Genomic DNA, 20,658 nt, shown 5'->3' on the forward strand with positions numbered 1-20,658 from the left:
ATCCATGTCCCTGTGTGAGTTGCAGGTATCTGGGTAACATGGACGTGTGTGTGGTTTTGGAGGATTAAGATTTCTGACTAATCACAGGGAGAAAATCGATGTAGAAACTAGAGATGATGGAAAACTAAATGTGAATAAGGGCTCAGTGATTTTGGGGCTGCATCAGTAGCTATTTTGTAACAGACTAGGCTGTACCCCAGGGTGTGACTCTTGGCTTCAATATCAGATGCAGTTAAGTTGGAGCATATTCCCAGTGTCTCTTAAAGGATGGTGATTCCTGAGTTCTGAATAAGAACGTCATTATTAGTTACACCCTCCAGGGTTTCATGTCTTGTGCCTTCCTCGTGCACCAGACTCATTTTGTGCTGACATTTTGGTTATCCGGGGTGTCTGGAGAAAAGAGAAGGCTGTTTGATAAAGACGAGACATCATTCAGTTTTTAGAAGCAGCGCTTTTCCCCAGTTCCCAGCTCAGTGGATGCCATGGGGAGCTCTGGGGAGCTCTCAGAGGGATTGGAAAAGTCAAGTTCACATGACAGTTTTTGCCTGTCACAAGGGGAGGGATGTCGGCCCTGGGGGAGCTGAAGCTGTTCTGAAGTATAACGAGGCAATGGGAGCTCAAGTGCAAAGCACTTTATTTAAGGCAAATAATCATCTGTACCTTTGATTAAAATCAGGTCACTGGAGATCCCTCAGGAGATATATTATATGGCAGCTGGATATGTGGCATAGCCATGGTTTTGCCTGTTCTCAAGCTTAAATAAATCAGAAAAGTATTGATACAGGAAAGAAGCAACGCAGTGATTCCTTCTGATCAGTGATGCAACTTGACTCATCATATATCAACTGTATTGGTATAAAATGTAAGCAAGCTTGTGGCTGAAAAATGGCAATTAGATCCTCAAGGCTTACTCTGCTTCCATTTTTATTGTTCCACAAATTATCCCACCCTTCACAGGATCACAGAATCGTTTAGGTTGGAAAAGCCCTTCAAGATCATAGGGTCCGACCTTTTACTGGTTACCACCTTGTGAACTGGACCATAGCGGGAAGGATTAAGCACCCTTAATCCTTCCATGAGATATCATGGATATTTTCAGGAGCCCTTCCAGGATCTGTTAGTCTTAGTCTTTACTTTAAGGAACAAATAATTTGCTCTTGTCTTTTATAGGCATTTTTTTTTATTAGGAACACATGTGAAAGGAATTTGTTTCTGCAATATCCTTTTTATTAGTAGCTGCCAGGCACCTGTTAGTATTCAGATCAAGCTGACTCTGCACACTGGTTATCCAGCCTTTAGCCAAACCCCTTTTTTCCACCTTTGTCTCCAGGCCTGTGGACTGTGACAGAAATAGTCACAGAAACTGAAAGTGTCAGTGTCTAGAAAGTCCATGTAAAGTGTATTCCTTTCAGCAAAGAATAGAACTAGAGAAGAGGGAGGATGAAGGTGGGACAGCAACTGTATATTTATGCACAGTTCTTCACACAAACAGGCCTTCAGGAACCCAGAGAGGCCAGAGATCTTGTTTTAGCTCTGATTTTCATGGTGTTTCAGAGTCTAGAGCCCTCGTGATCGAGTTTCTCCTGTCGCAGAACTGGCCCTGTTCACCTCCCAACATGTTATCCCAATACACCAACCTGGATTTTCACCGCTCCTCCCACGTCCGCTTCCTCGCCTTGGAGCAGATCCTCACACCTCCCTCCACTGCAGATTCCCCCAACACCTCTCCTTCCTGCTGTGCTCCAGATTAGCCCTGTTCGTCAGCAGTTTTAATTCCATCTTCCAAAGTCCTTTGTCTGCAATTTCTAACCTTTTTATAGGGCTGATGTGCTCAAACGAGCAAGGAGTCGTTCAGTGCCATAGAGCATCAGAGCCCCCGACACCGACGGCTGCTGCAGGCAGTGCAACATTGTGGAATAGCCAACCTCTCTGTAAAATGCCCCAGTGTGCCCCAAATCCCCTTGGAAACATCTCCATTGGCTCACTGCTGGTTTTTACCAGAGTATTTGTGAAGTATCTTTGGGTTTTGAGCAATGAAGAGAACCGAAGCAAGTTCCTTTGGCACGTCCTCTGGGCAGCACTCAGGCATGGAGATCAATTTCCCTTCATTTTCCCGTGAGATATTCACGTGGCAAGAAGGCTTTAATATAATGTAAGTCAAAGCAAAAGTGTAGCTTGCCCCCAGAAAAGGCAAGAATAGGTGAGAAGTGAACAGAAGAAACCAAACCTTCATGGAGAGGAACCCCTTTGTTCGGAATAAAATGGAACAACTGCCCAGGAAAATCTTCACCTGAAGTATCTGTATTGTTAGGTGAAACTGTGGTCTCATCAAACATCTTTGAGAGACAAGGAATTGTGGTCTCTGCTCCTCTGCAGTGCTGACAAATTGTCATCAGTTTATATTTCATGTGTGTGTACAGATATATTTGTTTATATGTATTAGGGTGCTAATGGCAAACAGAATGGTGAGTCCTGGATCTGTTGTCTAAGTTGACTAAACACAAAGATTACACAAGGGTCAGGAAGGCTCCTCTTCCCCAAACAGAAGAGGTGCGAGAGTTCATTCAGAAAAATGTTCAGAGCTTCCTTGGAATATCAACGTGAGACACTTCATGGGATAAGTTTGACCAAAGCCATAGGAATGGACTCTGTGTGCCCATAATTTTCACAGCTGACTTGAAACAAATTCCTTACCCAGGCTGTTTTGCTGTGAGAAGACTCTTGAACTCTGTTGTTAATAGCTCTGTATTTGGAAAATACGTTTCTCACAGTATTGTGCTGTCACGACTTTGCAATATGGTGTAAAAGCCCAGGCTGCAGCTTTCTGCCCTCTGAAGAAACATATTTCCTGATCCCTCTCTGGGAGAAGGATCTATCCTTTAGTAATACCTTTCCCTTAATAAGTTATATTGCAGCATTTGGTCATATAATTCAAATAACTAAGAATATATCCTCTTCTGGTGCCATGCTCTTAACAGCTAAGAAATAGTTACTTAATTTCTGTAGTTCAAGTTGTGTTTTTAGGGTCACTTTTGCTCTAAATCTGTGAATCCGGAAAAATGTCAGAGAACTTGGTTTGTCTGGGTCAGGCTGCAAAGTTAAACAAGGAGAAAGTTTCATGACTTTCAAACTGATGAAGCTGTGTCTGTTCTCTGTAGAAATCTTTCCAAGTGTATTCTCAAGATGTGTTTGCGAACGTTATTTGTATCTCTTGTCAAACTATTTAGAGAAATGGGAAACCTGCTGTAGAAGAAAGATTTGGTAAATGTAGGGGGAAAACAGTTCTAAAAATAGAAGTTGCCTGATACTAACAAATTAAAAATAGGATTTTGAACTAAATTTATTGGTTTCAGGGTCTAATTATGAGAAATCTGTTTGGATACATGAAATCAGATGTATATTGATATTTTTGCAAGACATGCAGTGCAGTAGGTAAAGGTCTTACATCGTCTCCAGACCCTTAATGACTGAAAGGATGAATGGCTTCAGCTACTGATCAACTCGGGGAGCTTATGGTTGTTTTGTTTTTGTGCACACAGGGCAGCACAACTACCTGTGTGCCGGGAGGAACGACTGCATTATTGACAAAATCCGGAGGAAAAACTGCCCGGCGTGTCGCTACCGGAAATGTCTGCAGGCTGGCATGAACCTTGAAGGTAACCATGTGTCCACACCCCTGCTTTGGGTTGGAATCCTACCCAATAAAGGCCAGGCTGCTTATGAAGCAATGATTGGAGCAGCACTTTAATATGTTAAAAGCAACTGGCTGCATTTCATGAGCATTTTAATGAGAGGCAGGAGGTTATTGTGCTATTTCTCCTTTCTGTGCTCGGTTGCTCTGTCTGTCGGTGGTGTTCAGTAGAAGTGAGTCATACACACAAGCTAGGGTTATTTTTTGTTCCTGTCAGCACATATATATCTCGTTGCTTTTTCATGGAATCTGAGACAGGAGAGTTCTTGGGGAACACCTGGAGGGAAATTAAACACCTGTAGGGAGATATGCTGTCTGCCCATCCTCACTCGGGAGAGTGACTTGACACTGAAATCACAGAGGAGAGGGGCAGAAGTGGGGATTATATCTTCAAACTGAAGAAAATGGAAGTATTTTTGTTGATGCTGTGGATTCTTCCTCAATACCTGTCAAAATCTCTCTAGAAAAGGTCAGTTAAGTAAATAAATTTAACGTACCAGTACATAGTTGTTCTCTGCTGAGTCCTCAATGGCTTATGAGAATCTGAAGGCCATGTCAACTAAGGATTTAGCAGCAGTTGTAAAATGGCATAAAACACTTTTATTAGTGTCAGCTACATTTTATGCTTGCTATTTTTCCCTGAGCAGCAGAGATTAACACAGTACTTCCTAACGCAGTTATCCGTGTGGTACTTGTATAATGAAAATTGTCAGATAAAATGAAAATGTCAAAAAGATATTTGTCAGCTCCCAAGGATGAACAGAATTCCATTTTAGTCAGTGATAATATCCTTTGGTAAGATGTAAGTGGTGAATTAAGTTAAAGAGATAGATGAAGCACATACTGGAGTCCATGTTAGCACGTCCTTTCTTCCTCCTCTGCTTCCAACCTCCTTCAGCAGGACACAGCACAAGGTTTTCTGTGCTGCAGGTGCTTCTACCTGCCCCTTCCTTCAGAGCAGAGGGAACAAAGCTGAGGGTCTGAAATGCTCTGTGACCCACTTACAGGCACATCCTCTCCTTCAGGATGGAGATTTGCTGGAGGAAGGGATGTTGCTGCTCTGTTTGTTGAGGTGTTACCATGATCCGTGTGCAGGATGGGAAGGTACAGCCAGGATCTACAATAGTGGGTTCTAAAATAAATCGCTAAAGCACATGAAGTCATCAGTGAGTGTCTCCCAGGAGCTGGATTTAGGTTTTGGGCACTCCCAGTGGGCTGGACCTTACACTTCAGAGATCAGAGCCTACTCTGGGTACCCACTCGGGACAGGTCACTGCCCTGCTGGGGCTGGTGTGGCCAGGAGCAAGGACAGGGAACTTCAAAGACTAAAGACAGTTTAAATGGTGCAAAACCCCAGAGTTTTTGCTTTGAGGTGGAAAAGAATGAGTTTTGGTTTAAGGCTTGTTTCTAATTTTTCTCTTCATAGTTGTTTTCAAAATACATCTGTGATATTCATATATTTATTTATATGAATAAAGCACTTTATTAGGTATAGTGTTTTGATACTAAGATATAGTACTCTCATAGTAAGCCTTTCCCTTCCTGCATCAGTTTAAATAGACACCAATATCGCTGTGTCAGGCTCCAGGACACAGAATCAGAGAATCACAAAATGGTTTGGGTTGGGAGGGACTTAAAGCTCATCCAGTTCTACTCCCTGCCATGGGCAGGGACACTTCCAGTTGCTCCAAGCCCTGTCCAGTCTAGCCTTGACATGTTGAGTGACCCCTCTGCAGCAAAGAAAATCAAATGGAATGACATCGGATATTTGCCACTTCTCTGCATGTAGGTTGGAGCCCTTCCAGTGTAGTTTGTCTCAATTTTGGCACAGAGAATCCTAGAGAATAGTGAGGTTTTGGAGGATGGAGATTGTTATATAAGTTGCTGGAGAAGGCGGGGGGGTGAAGTTTTTATGTCTGAGAGGGAAAAGGAGTCTTGAAACTCAGCAACACAAAAATGGAAGAACTTGGAGTAGTGTGAAAGGGTGAAAAACACCCTAAAACAAGGATTTATGGGACAGATCTGAACAGATGGGGAATAGGTCGTGCAGAAAAGCAAACGGAGAGGCAGCATAAAGTGCAGCAGAGACTAAGAAGCAGTTTCTTTTATCTCGTCTATTTTAGGGTCACAGTTCAGAAATTACTGTTGTTTAAAAGAGAATTAAATTTGCATACTTTTTAGACAGTAATTTCTTTTTGACAAATCCCCTGCTGCATCCTCAGTGCATAAATAATGGTTATAGCAAACCAGTGAGTGATCAAAAGAGATCCCAATATCCAGCCTGTCAGTCCTTTGGCCCCTTGCACTCACCTGATGTGCTGCTGGACTTCTTCTATGAACCTGCCCCAGCACATTTTGGGTATCTCAGTTTCTAATACCTACAGTGGATTGCACTGTTAGGTATTGTGTAGAAGAGTAATTATTTTAAAATGAATAAAAGAATTCTGACCTGCTCCTGTCCTGAGATGAAAATGGCTCCTTCTACCCTAGTAAAATATTACTTGCTAATTTTTTGTTGGCCTTTTTTTATCATAGAGTCAGTAAGGTTGAAAAAGACCTCCAAGATCATCAAGTCATCCCTTTGGCCCTGCTTATCACCCTTTTCTAGAACTTTCTTTTTTCTTTTCCATGTTTTTTTGGGCATAGGGGCCTGGAAAAAAAAAAATCAAACTACGAAGCTGCAGGTACCAGAGATTTACACAGCAGAATAATGATATTTTGTACTCCAGCCTTTATTTCCTTGAGTTCTCATTTCCGCTCCCACCGTTAATTGGTGTTCCTTGGCACCCTTTCTCTTTGTGATGTGTTGGAAGAAAAGATTTATTGTTAGGTTTTATGCCTGTAAAAAGTTGTCTCATAATTTTTTTGGCTTTTCATGCTGCTTTTTACAGCTAAACTTGGCAATTTATGAGTTTTTTCTGCAGTCTTCACTTGGAATTTATTTCAGATTTTTGAAGGATCGTTTCTTTTTTCTAATCCCATTCCCTGCCCTGCTCTAACTGCAGTGGGCTTGTTATAAATCCCAGTTTAGCAGGAAAGTGCCTGGCTGTCTGGGGTGGTGGTGGCAGGTCCATTGCCCACCTGGCTCAGGTGCAGGACCATCTGCCCACGGGGCAGGGAATAGGAAGCCTGTGCAGCCTGGGTGGATGCCAGACTGTAGGAGGTTGGGAGGGTTTTGTTTGTTTTTAACAGAAAATTTTGGATGCTTTTCTCTCCATGCTGAGTTTATCTGTGGGGGTTATCTCCTGTAACGTGCCCTAAGGAGCTGGGGTTAAATTAGTGGTCTTTTTATATTTGAAAATAAAGTATACAGAAATACATTATCTCAACCTTTTTTTTTTCTGAGTTACAGCCATATATCTAAGTCAAGACTAGTAACACAGCCTAATAAAAATTCTTGCATAATAATTTGCCTTATCAGATCTATTTATTTTGATTATAATTTTATTAGGCTTTCTGGGCTGGAAATACTCCATCCAGGTGTCTGCAGGAAGCTGAAGGCATGTGCTTCTAAATTTAAGTCAAAGCAGCTCATTTGCTCTTCAGAACATGGATAATGGGGCAAAAAACACCAGAATGTGGAAAGGATTTTGGAGCAGCCATTTCAAAATTAAGACAATAACAAGAAGCTCTTTGCTCCAAGGAAATAACTGTTGCTATTCCCCCACAGCAGGTTTGGCACATGTGGCCAGTCTACAAATATTTGGGAAAATGGAATTTATACAAGATCTGTAGAGAATTCCTTGTGTTTAGCATTTGGTTTCTGAAGGCCATGTCATAGCCAGTGGGTCCAGGAGGGAGCTTCATGTGTTGTTACACTGCAGGGTTGGTGCATTTTGGATGCTGAGAGATTCTGAACGGGTCAGGGGGAACTTTGAATGTGAAACCACATTACGTGATGCTTTTATGGGCTACTGATTTATCTCAGAAGTTCCAGAGCAGAAATCAATTAATTAACTGAGGCACCCAGGGAAAGAACTGGTTTCATTTGGTCTCCGTTAAATAGCGTGTTCTGTGTGGCCGCCTCCATCCAGGAGAGCCAGAGCCAAGCAGGAGACTCCATTATGGACAAGATGCTAATAAAATTGTTGCTCCAAGTTTTTGTAGTTTACACTTAACATCTCTGTGTGATGTTTTATTTATTTGGCAAATGGGTTTTATGGTTTAATTACGCAGCAGTGATTTATATGCAGGAGAAACTGGCAAGAGAAAAAGCTCCTCCTGCCCAGCATTTTCAAAAAAAAACCCCTGTTTTCCCTGGCTCAAGAGATCCAGTAATTCCTTACCCATTAAATATACTTTTTCCTTTCTTTTGCCTGGTTCCTATACTTAGTATCTTCAGGAACTTTTAAAGTCCTGCACATATTTCCAGTGGTAGGATTTGGCCTTGTATTTTAGGATCAGCCTTGTGAGGTACCTGCAGACATTATTGAACAGTTGGAAACAGTAACATAAATGTGACTTCTATTAAAATGTAAAGAAAACTTACTTTCAATGGGGGCTTAATTAGATTTCATGTGAAATTGTTTACTTTACGCACAAATGCTGTGAAGGTTTCAGTGGCCTGGTCCCAGCTGCAGGGAGGAGGGAAGCAGCGCTTCCTCTGCTGCATTTTTATCGCAGCGCGGTCACTTTCCATCATCTCACCTGTGACTTACCCAAACTTTCCTAGCTCGCAAAACAAAGAAGAAGATCAAAGGACTGCAGCAGGGAAGTGCCACGGGAACACGGGACGCTCCCGAGGCATCCGGGAACAAGAGCATCGTCCCCGCGTCGCTGCCGCAGCTGACGCCGACGCTGGTGTCGCTGCTGGAGGTGATCGAGCCCGAGGTGCTGTACTCGGGATACGACAGCACCCTGCCCGACTCCAGCTGGAGGATCCTCTCCACCCTCAACATGCTGGGAGGGCGGCAGGTGGTGGCTGCAGTCAAGTGGGCGAAGGCAATCCCAGGTAACACACAAATATGTTCATTGCTGAGTGCAGTCTTCTTATTGTGCTTAAACTCTGTGTTTGTTTTCCTTCAGAGCTGTACAGATGAAGTTTTAGTCATAACTGGGCTTGTTTATGTCTCAAATATTTCTGGAGTAGAAAAGTAGAAAAAAATGCAGATGCAGAAATGTCTTTACTGCAGATGAGCTCATTTTACTTGAACATTTCGACCATTGGATCTTAATGTTCATTTTAAAAGTAATATAGAGAACCATTTTTATTAGCTCTATCTCCACCTTTTAGAGTCACAGAATCACAGAATTGAGTTAGGAGGGACCTTAAAACTCCATGCCCTGCTGTGGGCAGGGACACCTTTCACTATCCCAGGTTGCTCCAAGCCTCATCCAACCTGGCCTTGAACACTTCCAGGGATGGGGCAACCACAGCTTCTCTGGGCAATAAATAATTATTTCTTGAATATTTTTAGCAAGTCCTCTTGACTTTTACAGACCAGCACTGCTGTGCTGCTTCTCTGGGTCTGCGTTCATGGATGGTTCTTTTTTCACTCCCCTTCACCGTATCTGCAGTTTTTTCTTGACTTTTCTTGGGAATAGGTGTTTGACTGTCGAATTCCAGGGTGGAAGTCAAGGTGTTCATTTTCTCCCCAGCTCTGTAGCAGCACAGTTAAACTGACTCTTACCTGGGGAACAGGGGGTGGTTTGTTGCTATTTTGGCTCCCACCTGAAGACACAGTTAGACACGGAAGAAGTGATGTCAGATCTCAGCCTAGGACATAACACATGGCATCTGTCTCGGGAGAGGCCAGGGCCAAGGGTAGCTGAAGATCTGTTTATTCCTACAGAACAAAGACCAGTGTTTATCTCCCTCTCACTCGTGTCAGTACTGTTACCTACCTGTTCTCAGAAATGCTGGCAGAAACACCTCCATGACGCATGTGTTGCCCAAAAATAACATCACAGAACAGGTCTGCCAAAAAAAAAAAAAAAAAGGAAAAAGAGTCTGATAATGAGATTTATGAATCATAATAGTGCCTCTTTGAGCAGAGGAAATAAATTAACAGTGAGAAAGAAAGGCTGGAAAACTCAAATATATCTGTCTCCAGCAGATATGTGACTGGAGAGGTTTATGTGTGTTCTAGTTGTTCTAGTGGTGATTGGTCACAAGTTGGACTTGATGCCCTTGGAGTTCTTTTCCAACTTCGGTGATTCTGTGTCAGGGCTGTTCACACTGGGAAGTTACACGGGATTAGCTCAGTCTGCTCTAGGAGAGATTCACATGCACACACTTCCTTCTGGGACAGGTCTTTGGGAGACCATCTGGTATTCCCAAATCCAAATTTAGATTCCATTTTATAAAACACTTCTGTGTTCATCGTCTCTGTTGAACGGTTTCCCTAATTAGCCAAGCCCTTCAGGTTAGAGCATATGCTCTCAATGGAAATGCCAGTCTTCTCTTTAATAACTACATTAATAGCAACTGTTCTTATCATTGTTATCTCCTTTCTTTTGTTTGCTGAGGTGGTTCCTCATGAGTATTTAATTGTATATCCTGCTCCTGGTTGTAGCCCATCAGCCATGCTGACAGCACGCCAGCATTCCTTGCCAAATCCTTTCGCTGGGATTTCAAAATAACCTTTTCCTGAGGAGGGCTTGAGCACAGATTCAAGGTTTGACCCCGTAAGACTGGAATCACTTCGAAACCCTTCGTATTTTTGAAGCAGTACCTGGTTGTTCCTGCTGTCTCCAAAGCCAGGAGCTGTGTTTGAAGCTGTCAGACAAACCAAGTTTGTTCTGTATTCATCTACTGGCTGCTGGCTGTTGGCACATCTTCAGGAAGCAGCTTTTTAGATGTTCTGAGCTCTTTAGATGTCAGATGCTTAATAAAATTAGATAAAATCAACTTGAATTCAGGCTCTAATAATGATTCAGTGTGGCACGATAGATTCCTGCTAAATGTAGGCAGGATCTGATAGGACCTAGTGTTGTAAATCCAAAGCTGCCAGCATTTTCAGACTGTTTGAGGGACCAGTTGTCAGATTTTACCCATTTCCTCCTTGTTCTCTTGGCTGTGTTAATGCTGCATATGAGATCAGAAGCAGTTAATGCTGGTAACTAATGCAGTACTTATTTTCTAAGTTCTGTGTAGTTGTTGTGGAATAAGAACAAAATTTTATGTTAAGCCATTTATTGTCTGGTGGACTGCTCTTGTGAAAAGTAGCAAGCCCTGTTATTTTTGGAAGGCAGCCCAGTGAATTATAGTGTGTATGAAATACAGTTGTTGCCTTTTGTGATCTATCTGACTGACCATCAGTTCCAGATAAGCACATACACATATATTATGACTTTTAAATATTACATCCCCTTTTACTCCCTGTAGTGCCTATGCACTGATAACACAGCAGTTGTGCTGCTCATAACCCTGGTCCTTTTCCAAGTCATGCAAGTTTTTTGTCCTTTTTTCTTTTTTTTTCGCAACTGACACCACCCCCCCCTCAATTTTTTATTTTTCTAGGTTTCCGAAATTTGCACCTGGATGACCAAATGACCCTTCTGCAGTACTCCTGGATGTTCCTAATGGCTTTTGCTTTAGGCTGGAGATCCTACAAGCAATCCAATGGCAATCTCCTGTGCTTCGCACCGGATCTGATCATTAACGAGTGAGTAAGACCTGCCACAGCGTTTCTGGGGTTTGCACTCAAGGGGTGAATCACTGGGTAACAAATCATTGCAGAGATCCCAGATCTGCCTGTCATTTGCAACTTGTTTTTCTTTCAGGAGCTTGCTTAGCGTTTTTAACTAAGTCAAATGAAAAAAAGGTAATTGAGATATTAAGTGTGTTTATATCCAGGAGTTTTTGTGGGAGGTGTTTGTGCTTAAATGTTCCATATTGTGACTGTTCCAGCACCATTCACTAGAATCATTCATGTTATCAGAGCCAACACAGTCAGAGCTAAAAATATGTTAGGGATGGAGAGAAAATTTTGGCAAATTGCATAATGTTCTGTCTGTTTAGTGTATAAAAGTGGCAACATGGTCCTACCAGTTTCCCAGAGTTCCCGATTCCTTAAACATTTCTTTCTGAGCCTGATTAAAGTAGGGCTGAAAAACAAGGTTACAAGTGGAACAGCCTTCCTGATTTATATTTTCTTGTTGAACTTTGTTACCAATTTTCAAGCAAAGTTTGAATTTGGTGGAATATTTGGACGTATTTTTTTCTTGCACCACACATCATTATCCTTGTATTTTTCCAGATTTGTGTTGTGCAGCAACTGTGCTGTAGGGGAGGGAAAGAGGGAATTTGGGATTGTTGAAGTGATTGCATCTAATTCATGTCTCTTGTTTCATGGCCTTGCAGTGGAGGCAATACAATTGGCATGTTTTGACAGAGTCACAGTATTTTTGGTTCTGTTGCACTTCAGAATCAGATCTCCCAAATATTTTCCGTTTTTTAAAAAAAACATAATAGTTGTTACATTTTCTGTGGGATCAGCCATTTACATTCCTTGATCAGCCATTTACATTCCTTTGTCATGTTTATTTATTCCCTTTTTTTTTTCCCGTGTAAATATTTATTCAGACTTCTATAAACTGTAATCATTGCCTTATAATAACTTCAGAAAAAAGGTGTGGCGGAGATGGCAGGTGAGGGCCCATGTGTGTACTTATGTTTATTAAAGTGCTTAGAATGTGTCTCTGGAGCAGAATAATCTCTGTGTGGTGGAATTGAAATAATTGATGTCACTAAGTGTAGCAACATCTACTTTGCCTCACATCAGAGATCTCCTGCTGTTTTATCAGTGACTCAAAACCACAGATCTTCACAGCCAGGTGTTGATATTCTTGAAAAACACAAAGCTGCAAGGGTAACCCTGTTATAGCAAACAGTAATTCTTAAATTCCTTCCAGTTACAGTTTGGTACATAAATTGTAGATCACAATGACATTTGTTTTCAATAAAACACATTGACTGAGAGAACTGCAGTTTCTTCTCCAGTGGGCTACAGGTTCTCCATAAAACTCTCTGGTCGTAACTTTTTATGTCCCATCCCTCAATAAAAGAGAGCCACCTCGGAGCTCAGTGTGACAAACACTGACTAACAATAAAACCGCTGCAGGAGTCGTGAGAAGGTTCCGGGGCAGGGAAAGCTGGAGGGGCACCTGGGGCTGGGATGTTGAGCAGGACAGGAGAGGCATGATGGGCAATTAAGCAAAAATGCACTTGGATTTTACTGCAAGAAAAAAATGCCCTTGGATTTGAATGATCAAATGTGGCCACATAGGATAGATTCGGTAATAGTTGGTATCTGACAATGGAGCAGGGGGATAACACAGACCAGAGCATGCAGAATTACTTCCGTGGTTGCAGAGAAGTGCAGTTACTTCTGGTTTAATTTCTGGGTTTCTTTCAGTTTCTGAACTTTAAAACCTTGTCCTCACATTTGGTGCAATTCAGTGTCTTCCGCTTCAGGAAGAGAAACTCCCATCTTGGAAGGGTCTCCAGTGAAATAGTAGTTCAGTTGGACCTAACTGCAAATTATTTCTTTAAGATTGATTTTTTTATGGGATTAATTAGACTTTCTTTAGCTTCGTGTATCCGCTCAAGCATCTGAGCAGCATCAGTCTTTCATGCATTTATCCTTGTGCCAGCCCTGGCCAGTATCATCCTGTGTAGTTACAGTTTACTTGCAGGGAGTAGCAAGATCAAGTAGCTCATGCAGTCTGTGGTGGGAAAGAGGATTAAATTCTGTTCTTCTTAAATCTTAGGATGGCAGCTTAGCCATTTGCTCAGTCTTCTCCTAAAAATTGAATATGTGTTGAATATTTCACTTTTATGTCTGTACTCCTATAATTTATTTATTTCTTAATGGAGGTATATCTATACTAGCTGATAATATATGTGTTCACACACAAAACACAGAACTCAGTTCAAGTTGTTGAAACGTGTGGCAGCTGAATAAATCTTAGGCTTTAGGCCATTATTTAGTACTTGGAAATGGTTTAAACCTGTGATTTTGCAGTATTGTATAACTGTTTCCTCAGTCTGTGATTCAAAACATGCCCTGCTGGAACGGGCACTGGTACTGGATCAGCTTTTGGCCTCTGGGTATGTCACAATGTGCCTGAAATTACAGTGAGCACAGTGACAGTGCACAGTTGTGTTCATCAAGTAGCAAATACCATTGAAGTGCTGCCCAGCTTGAGAAAGAAGTTCCTGGAAGTTCTGGGTCTTGGGATTTCGACTCCAGTTGCATGTTCATCATCATAGCTCCTTGCTCTGAGGTGTGAGGTCACTTCCATGGTGTTGTTTGTCCTTCCAATCTCATCTGCCATACAGAATAGCTGTATTGATGTATTTGATTAGAAAAATAACAGTGATTACAGTTTTATAAGCAATGTTTTGTCAGTTCTCTTATTCCCCAGATTTTTTCCCCAAGGTTCTTTTGTAACTCCTTCTGTGGAGTCAGTGTCATCTGGTGTTCAGAACACCAGCGTCCTGTTTACTGGGTTTTAGTCTTTCACAGACTTGACTGAACTGAGTGACTCACAGCAGTGTTGAAAACTCATCACGTGCTTTTATCATCCACACACGTCCCCCAGAGCAAGCACACGTATATCCATGTGTTCCATGGTCTGGGCTGAGCTGGAACACCACCAGTGCCCCTTGAGAAGCTGGTCCCTAAAGCAGAGGGGTATTGGATACTTAACAGAGCAAGGAGGTGATTCAGGGTGGACTCAAATGTGCAGTCATTACAGCAGGATGCCTTCACAGTGATCAAATGCTGCCAGTCACCTCTTTGAGTCTTTTTATGTGCCTGGCTGTAATTGCAGAAGCCTTGAGCTGCTGCGGCCCTGCCAGTGTCCCTGGGGAGCTCCTGTGGCTCAGTCCGGGCTCAGCGGCTCCTGAACTGCCATGGGGTGCAGCTTCCCTGGGATTGCTGGTCCTGGGTATCCCAAAGCTCTGCTTGAAAGCCAGAATGTTTCTGTGGGTAGTTTCAGCTAAGAAGGCGGCACTTGTGGTGTCCTCACTGAGTACAATGTCTATTTTAATTAACTAAATATAGCATTGAGTTGAAGTGTTACATCTGGTCTATTTGTGGGTAAATTAATCCATGGAGATGGTAAATGGCCTGTGCAGGGAGGGTAACCAGGATCCTGGGCAGGCAGGGAGAGAGCCCTGAGCCCTGCCCTTCTCCGAGTCTGTGTCCGTGACCTGAGCCCTGTCCCCGGGCAGGTTCCCTGTGGCAGCTGAGATCATCTGATGTGCCCTGGCCAGGAGATCTGAGATGGGAATGGCTGGGACCTCTTCCCAGAGCATCTGCCAGCATTTAGGATGAGGCAGTGAATCAGCCTCCTCGTGCTCTGACACAGCCAGATCCGCAGCCTCTAGGGCACAGGGCAGAGCTCATCTGTGTGCTCAGACCTCGCTGAAGGGAGGGGGCTGTGCCTGCTCTCATTTTTTGGGAGCTACAGTTTGCATAGCCCTGGTACTGCCCAGAGTTTGTGTGTCTTCCTATGGATTCTCAGCCTTGTGGATATGGTTGAATTTACAGCAGACAGAAACAAACGACAGGCTGACCCATTTCATAATGTTTATTTTAACCTTCTGCCCAGAAATGGGCATAGTTTTACGTGAGGAAAACTGCTGAGCTCTGTCAGAGAATGTGTTTAAATTACTCAATTTGAAATCTCTGAGATGCCCTTTGATACAGCCCAGAGGGGTCAGGACAGCGTTTGCCAAGCAACCAGATGGTGGCTTTGTGTCAAGTGCCCTGAGAAACATCCCACAGCCCAGCATTGCACTTACTCCTGTTTCATGCAGCTTTACCTTGTGTGCACTTTATATTTGTGCTGCTACTCCTTGATTATGGAATGTAACGTAAATCCAGTGTTTCTGGGTGCATGTGTGAGCCCACAGACTGTGGCTGTAGGTACAGGGCAGTGTCCTGTTCCACTCAGGAGGAATTGTCCAACAGCTCCATTTGGAAGCAGTGGGGTTTTACACTTGTGCTTGTTCTAGTTTAATACTGTTTCATAGCTTGTATTTCTGTCTTTCAAACCCCCTTGGAATTCCTATTATTCTCTGTTTTTTCCTTCTTGAGAAAGGTGTGGTTCTTCTTTCCAGTCAGGGTTTTTTAAGATGCTTGTGAGGGTGCATCACATACTCCTCCTGCAGGGCTAAGGAAGGGAGAACAGAAAGCTGATCAGCTTTGAAGGAACTGTAGTTTCATAACCAAATCTTACTTCTAACTTTCACAGGGATCCCATTTTGTCTGTGTGTAGATTTTAATATTGAATAGGTGATGACTTAGGAAAGGTGACACATCGTTAATGAAAAATAAAGTGCTGACATCACTGCAGAGAGATTGTGTACTCACTGCATGGGAAACAGATTATTTTACCTGTCTTTACCAAAACAAAAACATGGAAAAGCATAAATCTGTTGTACACTCTTCAGAATTAATCTGTTCTTCGTTTCCCACCCAAAACTAATTCTGCAATGTTCACAGTACCCAACTGTAAAAGGGGATTGTTGTGTCAGATGAGGTACTACTAAATAAAAGGAAGAGTTCCCGTCTTGATGCAAGGTTTCATTGAAACAGGGAAAAAACCCAAAAAGAGTATATGAAAACATAATGTATTATTCTGATTCCAAGATTTTCCTTTGGTTGTCAACATGACTTTCCATTTATGGTTAGAAACTTGATTATTACACTACAAAGGTAATGACATTTAATTGCAGTGCTAGTCATCGCTTTATGAACGTGAGAGGATACAAGTGTAAGAAATTGAGAAGTTACAGAAAGTTGCTGCTGTCAGTAGTGAGGAAGTATGTGTTAAATCAGGTGCACTTTGCAAAAGTATTGAAAGAATTAGAGAAATCTCATCTCTAGCGTAGCACACCATCGTGTTTCCTTAGAAAGATGAAACACTTTGGGACTGCCAGGCTTGGAGAACTCTGTCGCACAGTGAGTGAACTCGATTTTTATGTCGAGTTTGTGCTGACGTCTGTTGATAACAGAGCTTGCTGACGGTCCTTGGTAGAGACAGGCTCCCTTTGTGGCGCTGGGATTCAGCACGTCAGGCTGCCTCGTTCCGCAGGGCTGGGCCGGTGTCTATCTGTGTAACCAAGGCAATCACCTCAGTGGGCTCACAAGAAAACGGAGCGTCATTTCGCTGTGCGATGGCTCACGTACAGCTTGTCGCCTGCCTCTGCACCCCCCGCTGCTCTGAGTGCAGCCTGGAAACCCAGAGATGTAGAACTCTCAGATACCTGGACATGTCACTAATTTGTATGCTTTTATTCCTCAGGCAGAGGATGAATCTCCCATGTATGTATGAACAATGCAAACACATGCTTATGGTTGCCCGAGAGCTCTCACGGCTTCAAGTCTCCTATGAGGAGTATCTCTGCATGAAGACGTTGCTTCTCCTCTCTACAAGTAGGTGAACAGCTCAATTCCCAGCTTTTGGCATTTATATCTACAAAAGTATGTGGTGGATTTGCAATAAACACTGTAAGATAGGTTTATATAATATGCTGCATGATGATTTTTATCTTTCAGTAAGATATGCTGGAGTTAAGTCACAGCTTAGTAAAATTCTGTCTGTACTGCATGAAAGGTCAAATGTGGTGTCACAATAGTCCTTTCAGAATATACAGAAATAAACTAATATGAGACAACATAACTAATATTGGTTACTGTATGTAAATAACTTTTACAGTGTTATTTTTCCCCTCTGTTGACATCACTGTTACCCAATGACTTTGTTTTCTCTGTGCTCTGTGGGGCTGTAGCTCCCTGAGGATCTCAGCTGCAGCCCTGGCTTGGCTGCAGTCCAGGGACTCACCCAGCAAGGAGCGTGTGTGTGTGTGTGTGCTGGGAGTGGGTGTGAGCCGGGCACCTCGCCTCACACCAGGAAAGCCTGTGCCTGTGTGTCCTGGGAAATCCCATCCCACGGCCGTCATGGCGATTCCTGCAGTCCCACGGGGCCGAGGGAGCTGCTGACATGCTCCTGCTTCTGCTTGTCAGATTGGTTTTAGTTCAGTGCAGTGACAGGTGCCAGCGTGCTCTGAAAGTAGCAAGAGCAGCAGTGCAAGTCAAGATTTTTCAGCATAGTACTTCATCATCTTCATCGGATGGTTTGGGTTGGAAGGGACCTTGAACAGGATGAAAAGTAAATATTATTAAGTTTAAACAGTTTATTACACAGAGGGTGTAAACATTCCGTATCTTTAATATTTCCAGTAAATAACAGCATTAATTCTTACAAAGAAATGAGAACTTTGTTCCCTTTGGGCTTTTCCCTGACAGGAGCAGGAGGAATGTGCACCCCAGCACTGTTCACGTTGCAGGGCAGTGAGTGATGGCTGTGGGCAGGGGCACTGGGCTGCCATGGCCCATTCCCTCAGGGCCCAGTGCCCCATCAGCCTGGCAAGACCTGTCACAGCCTCACTGCCAAGCCCAGAACTGGGACAAGGGCTCTTTTCACAGGAAACTTTCAGCCTCTCACAGCCATGGGCTTTGTAGGAACTTAAAACTTCCCCAAAACTGCAGATTTAGAACATTTTCTCGTTGATTCTGAAATCTCTCCCAGAAATTCCTTAAGTGTTTTGGGTGTGGTGTAGGCCAACTTTCCTTACAGGAATTGGAAATTTCCTTAGAGAAATTTCCATGGCAGAAGTGGTGACAAGGCAGCACTGGCAGAATTCAGCCCATTCAGGAGCCAGGCCAGGCAGGCGCTGGTGCTGCCCAGAGAGGCCTCTCCATTCGATTTACAGTGAAAGACAATATATCTTCATATTTTGTTGAGTACATACATTGTGTAAGTGGTACATTGTGGAACTTCTGCAAATTGAATGGCTGAAATTTGTATAGCTCTTTAATCCACGACTTTGCAATTTTAATTGGTTTATTGTGTTTCTGTGTTAAGTTTTCCAAGAGAAGAGGAGGAGGAGTAAAACAGGAATCCCACACGGGTCTGGACATGTAGCTCACACACAGACATAGCTCACGGACCTTTTACATGTTAATTATTGAAACAACAGTTGACTTGTTTCATCTCCTGTGTAGGCAAGGCAGACAAGAGACTTCAGCATCTCTCAGATGCTGACAGTGCAGTGAGGGTTGAATTTTCTGAGGAAGGGAATGTGCTTTATGGCCTCTGTCCTTCTCTCTTGCTTTCAGTTGCCTTTGTCTCAGCTCTTTCTCTTCCCTATCTTCAGCTCTTTCCATTCACTTCACCAAGGCGATCAGAGGCTTCGAATGAGGGATGTTAAGGACCACTGGAGTCCATGTTCTCCTTTGTCCGGGTTAGTCCTTGGCCTTTAAGGAGGACCATCCTCATAGGAGGATGTAGGCACAGGGACTTAACGTGGATTTGAGTCCCCACACCTTGGGTTTCTGACCCCCAGATCCTCATCTGCCTGGCCCTATCTCGATGTCCCATCCTTATTCCAAAAAGCTCTGTCCATGCCCAATTCCTTCATGGCTAGGGCAATCGGGTTGTTGTCCAATCTGTCAGTCCTTGCCTGGACGTGTTACTTGATCCATGTCAGGAGGCTTGGAACTAGATGATCTTTCAAGATCCTTTCCCAGCCAAGCCATCCTGTGATTCTGCCCTTGCTCTTCTGCTGGCATGCAGAATTTTTATGGAATCTTTCTAATGTCACGTTTCCCCAGACATGGAGAACACGGGAGCTCCAGCCCTGATGGTTCTTCATCAAGGCACTTTGAGGGCTGGATGTTGTTGCCTTCATGGTCTGATTCCCTTCCCTCTCTTTCTTTGTTTTATTTTGCAGCAGTCCTGTGCTTTTTGTTCAGCTAGTCATCAATCCCAGTTCCTGCTCTTTCCTTCTCTCTCTGCTGTCATTTCAATCAGTCCAAGTCCTTTTTCTTCTGGTCATTTTCATAGAGTCAGAGACTGGTTTGGTTTGGAGGGGACCGTAAAGCTCATCTCATTCCAACCTGGCCTTGAACACTTCCAGGGATGGGGCAGCCACAGCTGCTCTGGGCTACCTGTGCCAGGGCCTCACCACCTCACAGGGAGAAATTTCTTCCATATTTCTAACCTAAATTTCCCCTCTTACTCCTTGTCCTATCACTATAGTTCCTGATGTACGAGAACTTAAATAGTGACACAGTTCATAGCTTTATAATGTCTTAAAGGTTCGTATCAATGTTGCAGTTCCCAAGGAAGGCCTGAAGAGTCAGTCTCTGTTTGAAGAAATCCGGATGACGTACATCAAGGAGCTGGGCAAGGCCATCGTGAAGAGGGAAGGGAACTCCAGCCAGAACTGGCAGCGATTTTATCAACTGACTAAACTGCTGGACTCTATGCATGATGTAAGTCCTGAAAGGAATGCTGTAGGCTTTCCAGATAAACACGTTGGGGCGGTGACAGTGATCTCCTCTAGGCTTTTATTATTTAAAGGGATAAATATCGCGGGGGAGGAGGAGGTCGTGCCCCCCTACTGTCTAACGAAAGGCGAATTGACAGCCGTGAACATGCTGCTCTCAGGCTACTTCTGCAGTATAATCTGCAGCAATTAGTTTTATAATTCATCTAATTTTCAGTCCCTTTAGTTTTTAAAAATTATATTGCTTTAAAATGGAGGAACTCAGAAACTGTAAATGATTTGCAGTAGTAGCAGAGATGTGAAGTTTAAAACCTCTTATGAATTTATGGAGTAGTTGAAATTGCATTGAAATAATTCCTCAGCGCTATGTGTGGTGTTAGCAGGATTCATTTGGCAAAGAATTTCAGAATTCAGTCTGTCTCCTTTGGAATTTAATTCTAAATTACACAAAGCAGTCCCAGCAATGTTTAAAACGGGGGAAACTTTGGGACCTCAAAACTACTGTTTTTTATTTGTTACTGTACCAGGCACCTGGAAAGATCTAATTAAGCTTGTTCATGTGTATGTCACTTATCTGCTGGAATGGGAATTGATACTGAATCTCTTCAGTGTTTGCATCTGTTTGTTTAGTTTATATTGGAGTGCCATTGATGAGAAT

General features: G+C 43.0%; 1 protein-coding gene across 1 annotated transcript in view; it reads left to right on the forward strand.

The window, feature by feature from the left end:
• Positions 1-20,658, forward strand: part of NR3C1 (nuclear receptor subfamily 3 group C member 1) — a 64,875-nt gene that overhangs the window by 39,700 nt on the left and 4,517 nt on the right. Inside the window, exons 4-8 of the mRNA XM_017822901.1 lie at positions 3,540-3,656; positions 8,364-8,642; positions 11,154-11,298; positions 16,952-17,082; positions 19,829-19,986. Of these exons, the coding sequence (XP_017678390.1) occupies positions 3,540-3,656; positions 8,364-8,642; positions 11,154-11,298; positions 16,952-17,082; positions 19,829-19,986 (830 nt within the window). The remainder of the gene's footprint in view (positions 1-3,539; positions 3,657-8,363; positions 8,643-11,153; positions 11,299-16,951; positions 17,083-19,828; positions 19,987-20,658) is intronic.

The sequence above is a fragment of the Lepidothrix coronata genome, unplaced genomic scaffold (assembly GCF_001604755.1).
Source record: "Lepidothrix coronata isolate B3197 unplaced genomic scaffold, Lepidothrix_coronata-1.0 Scaffold100, whole genome shotgun sequence".
Classification (NCBI taxonomy): Eukaryota; Metazoa; Chordata; class Aves; order Passeriformes; family Pipridae; genus Lepidothrix; species Lepidothrix coronata.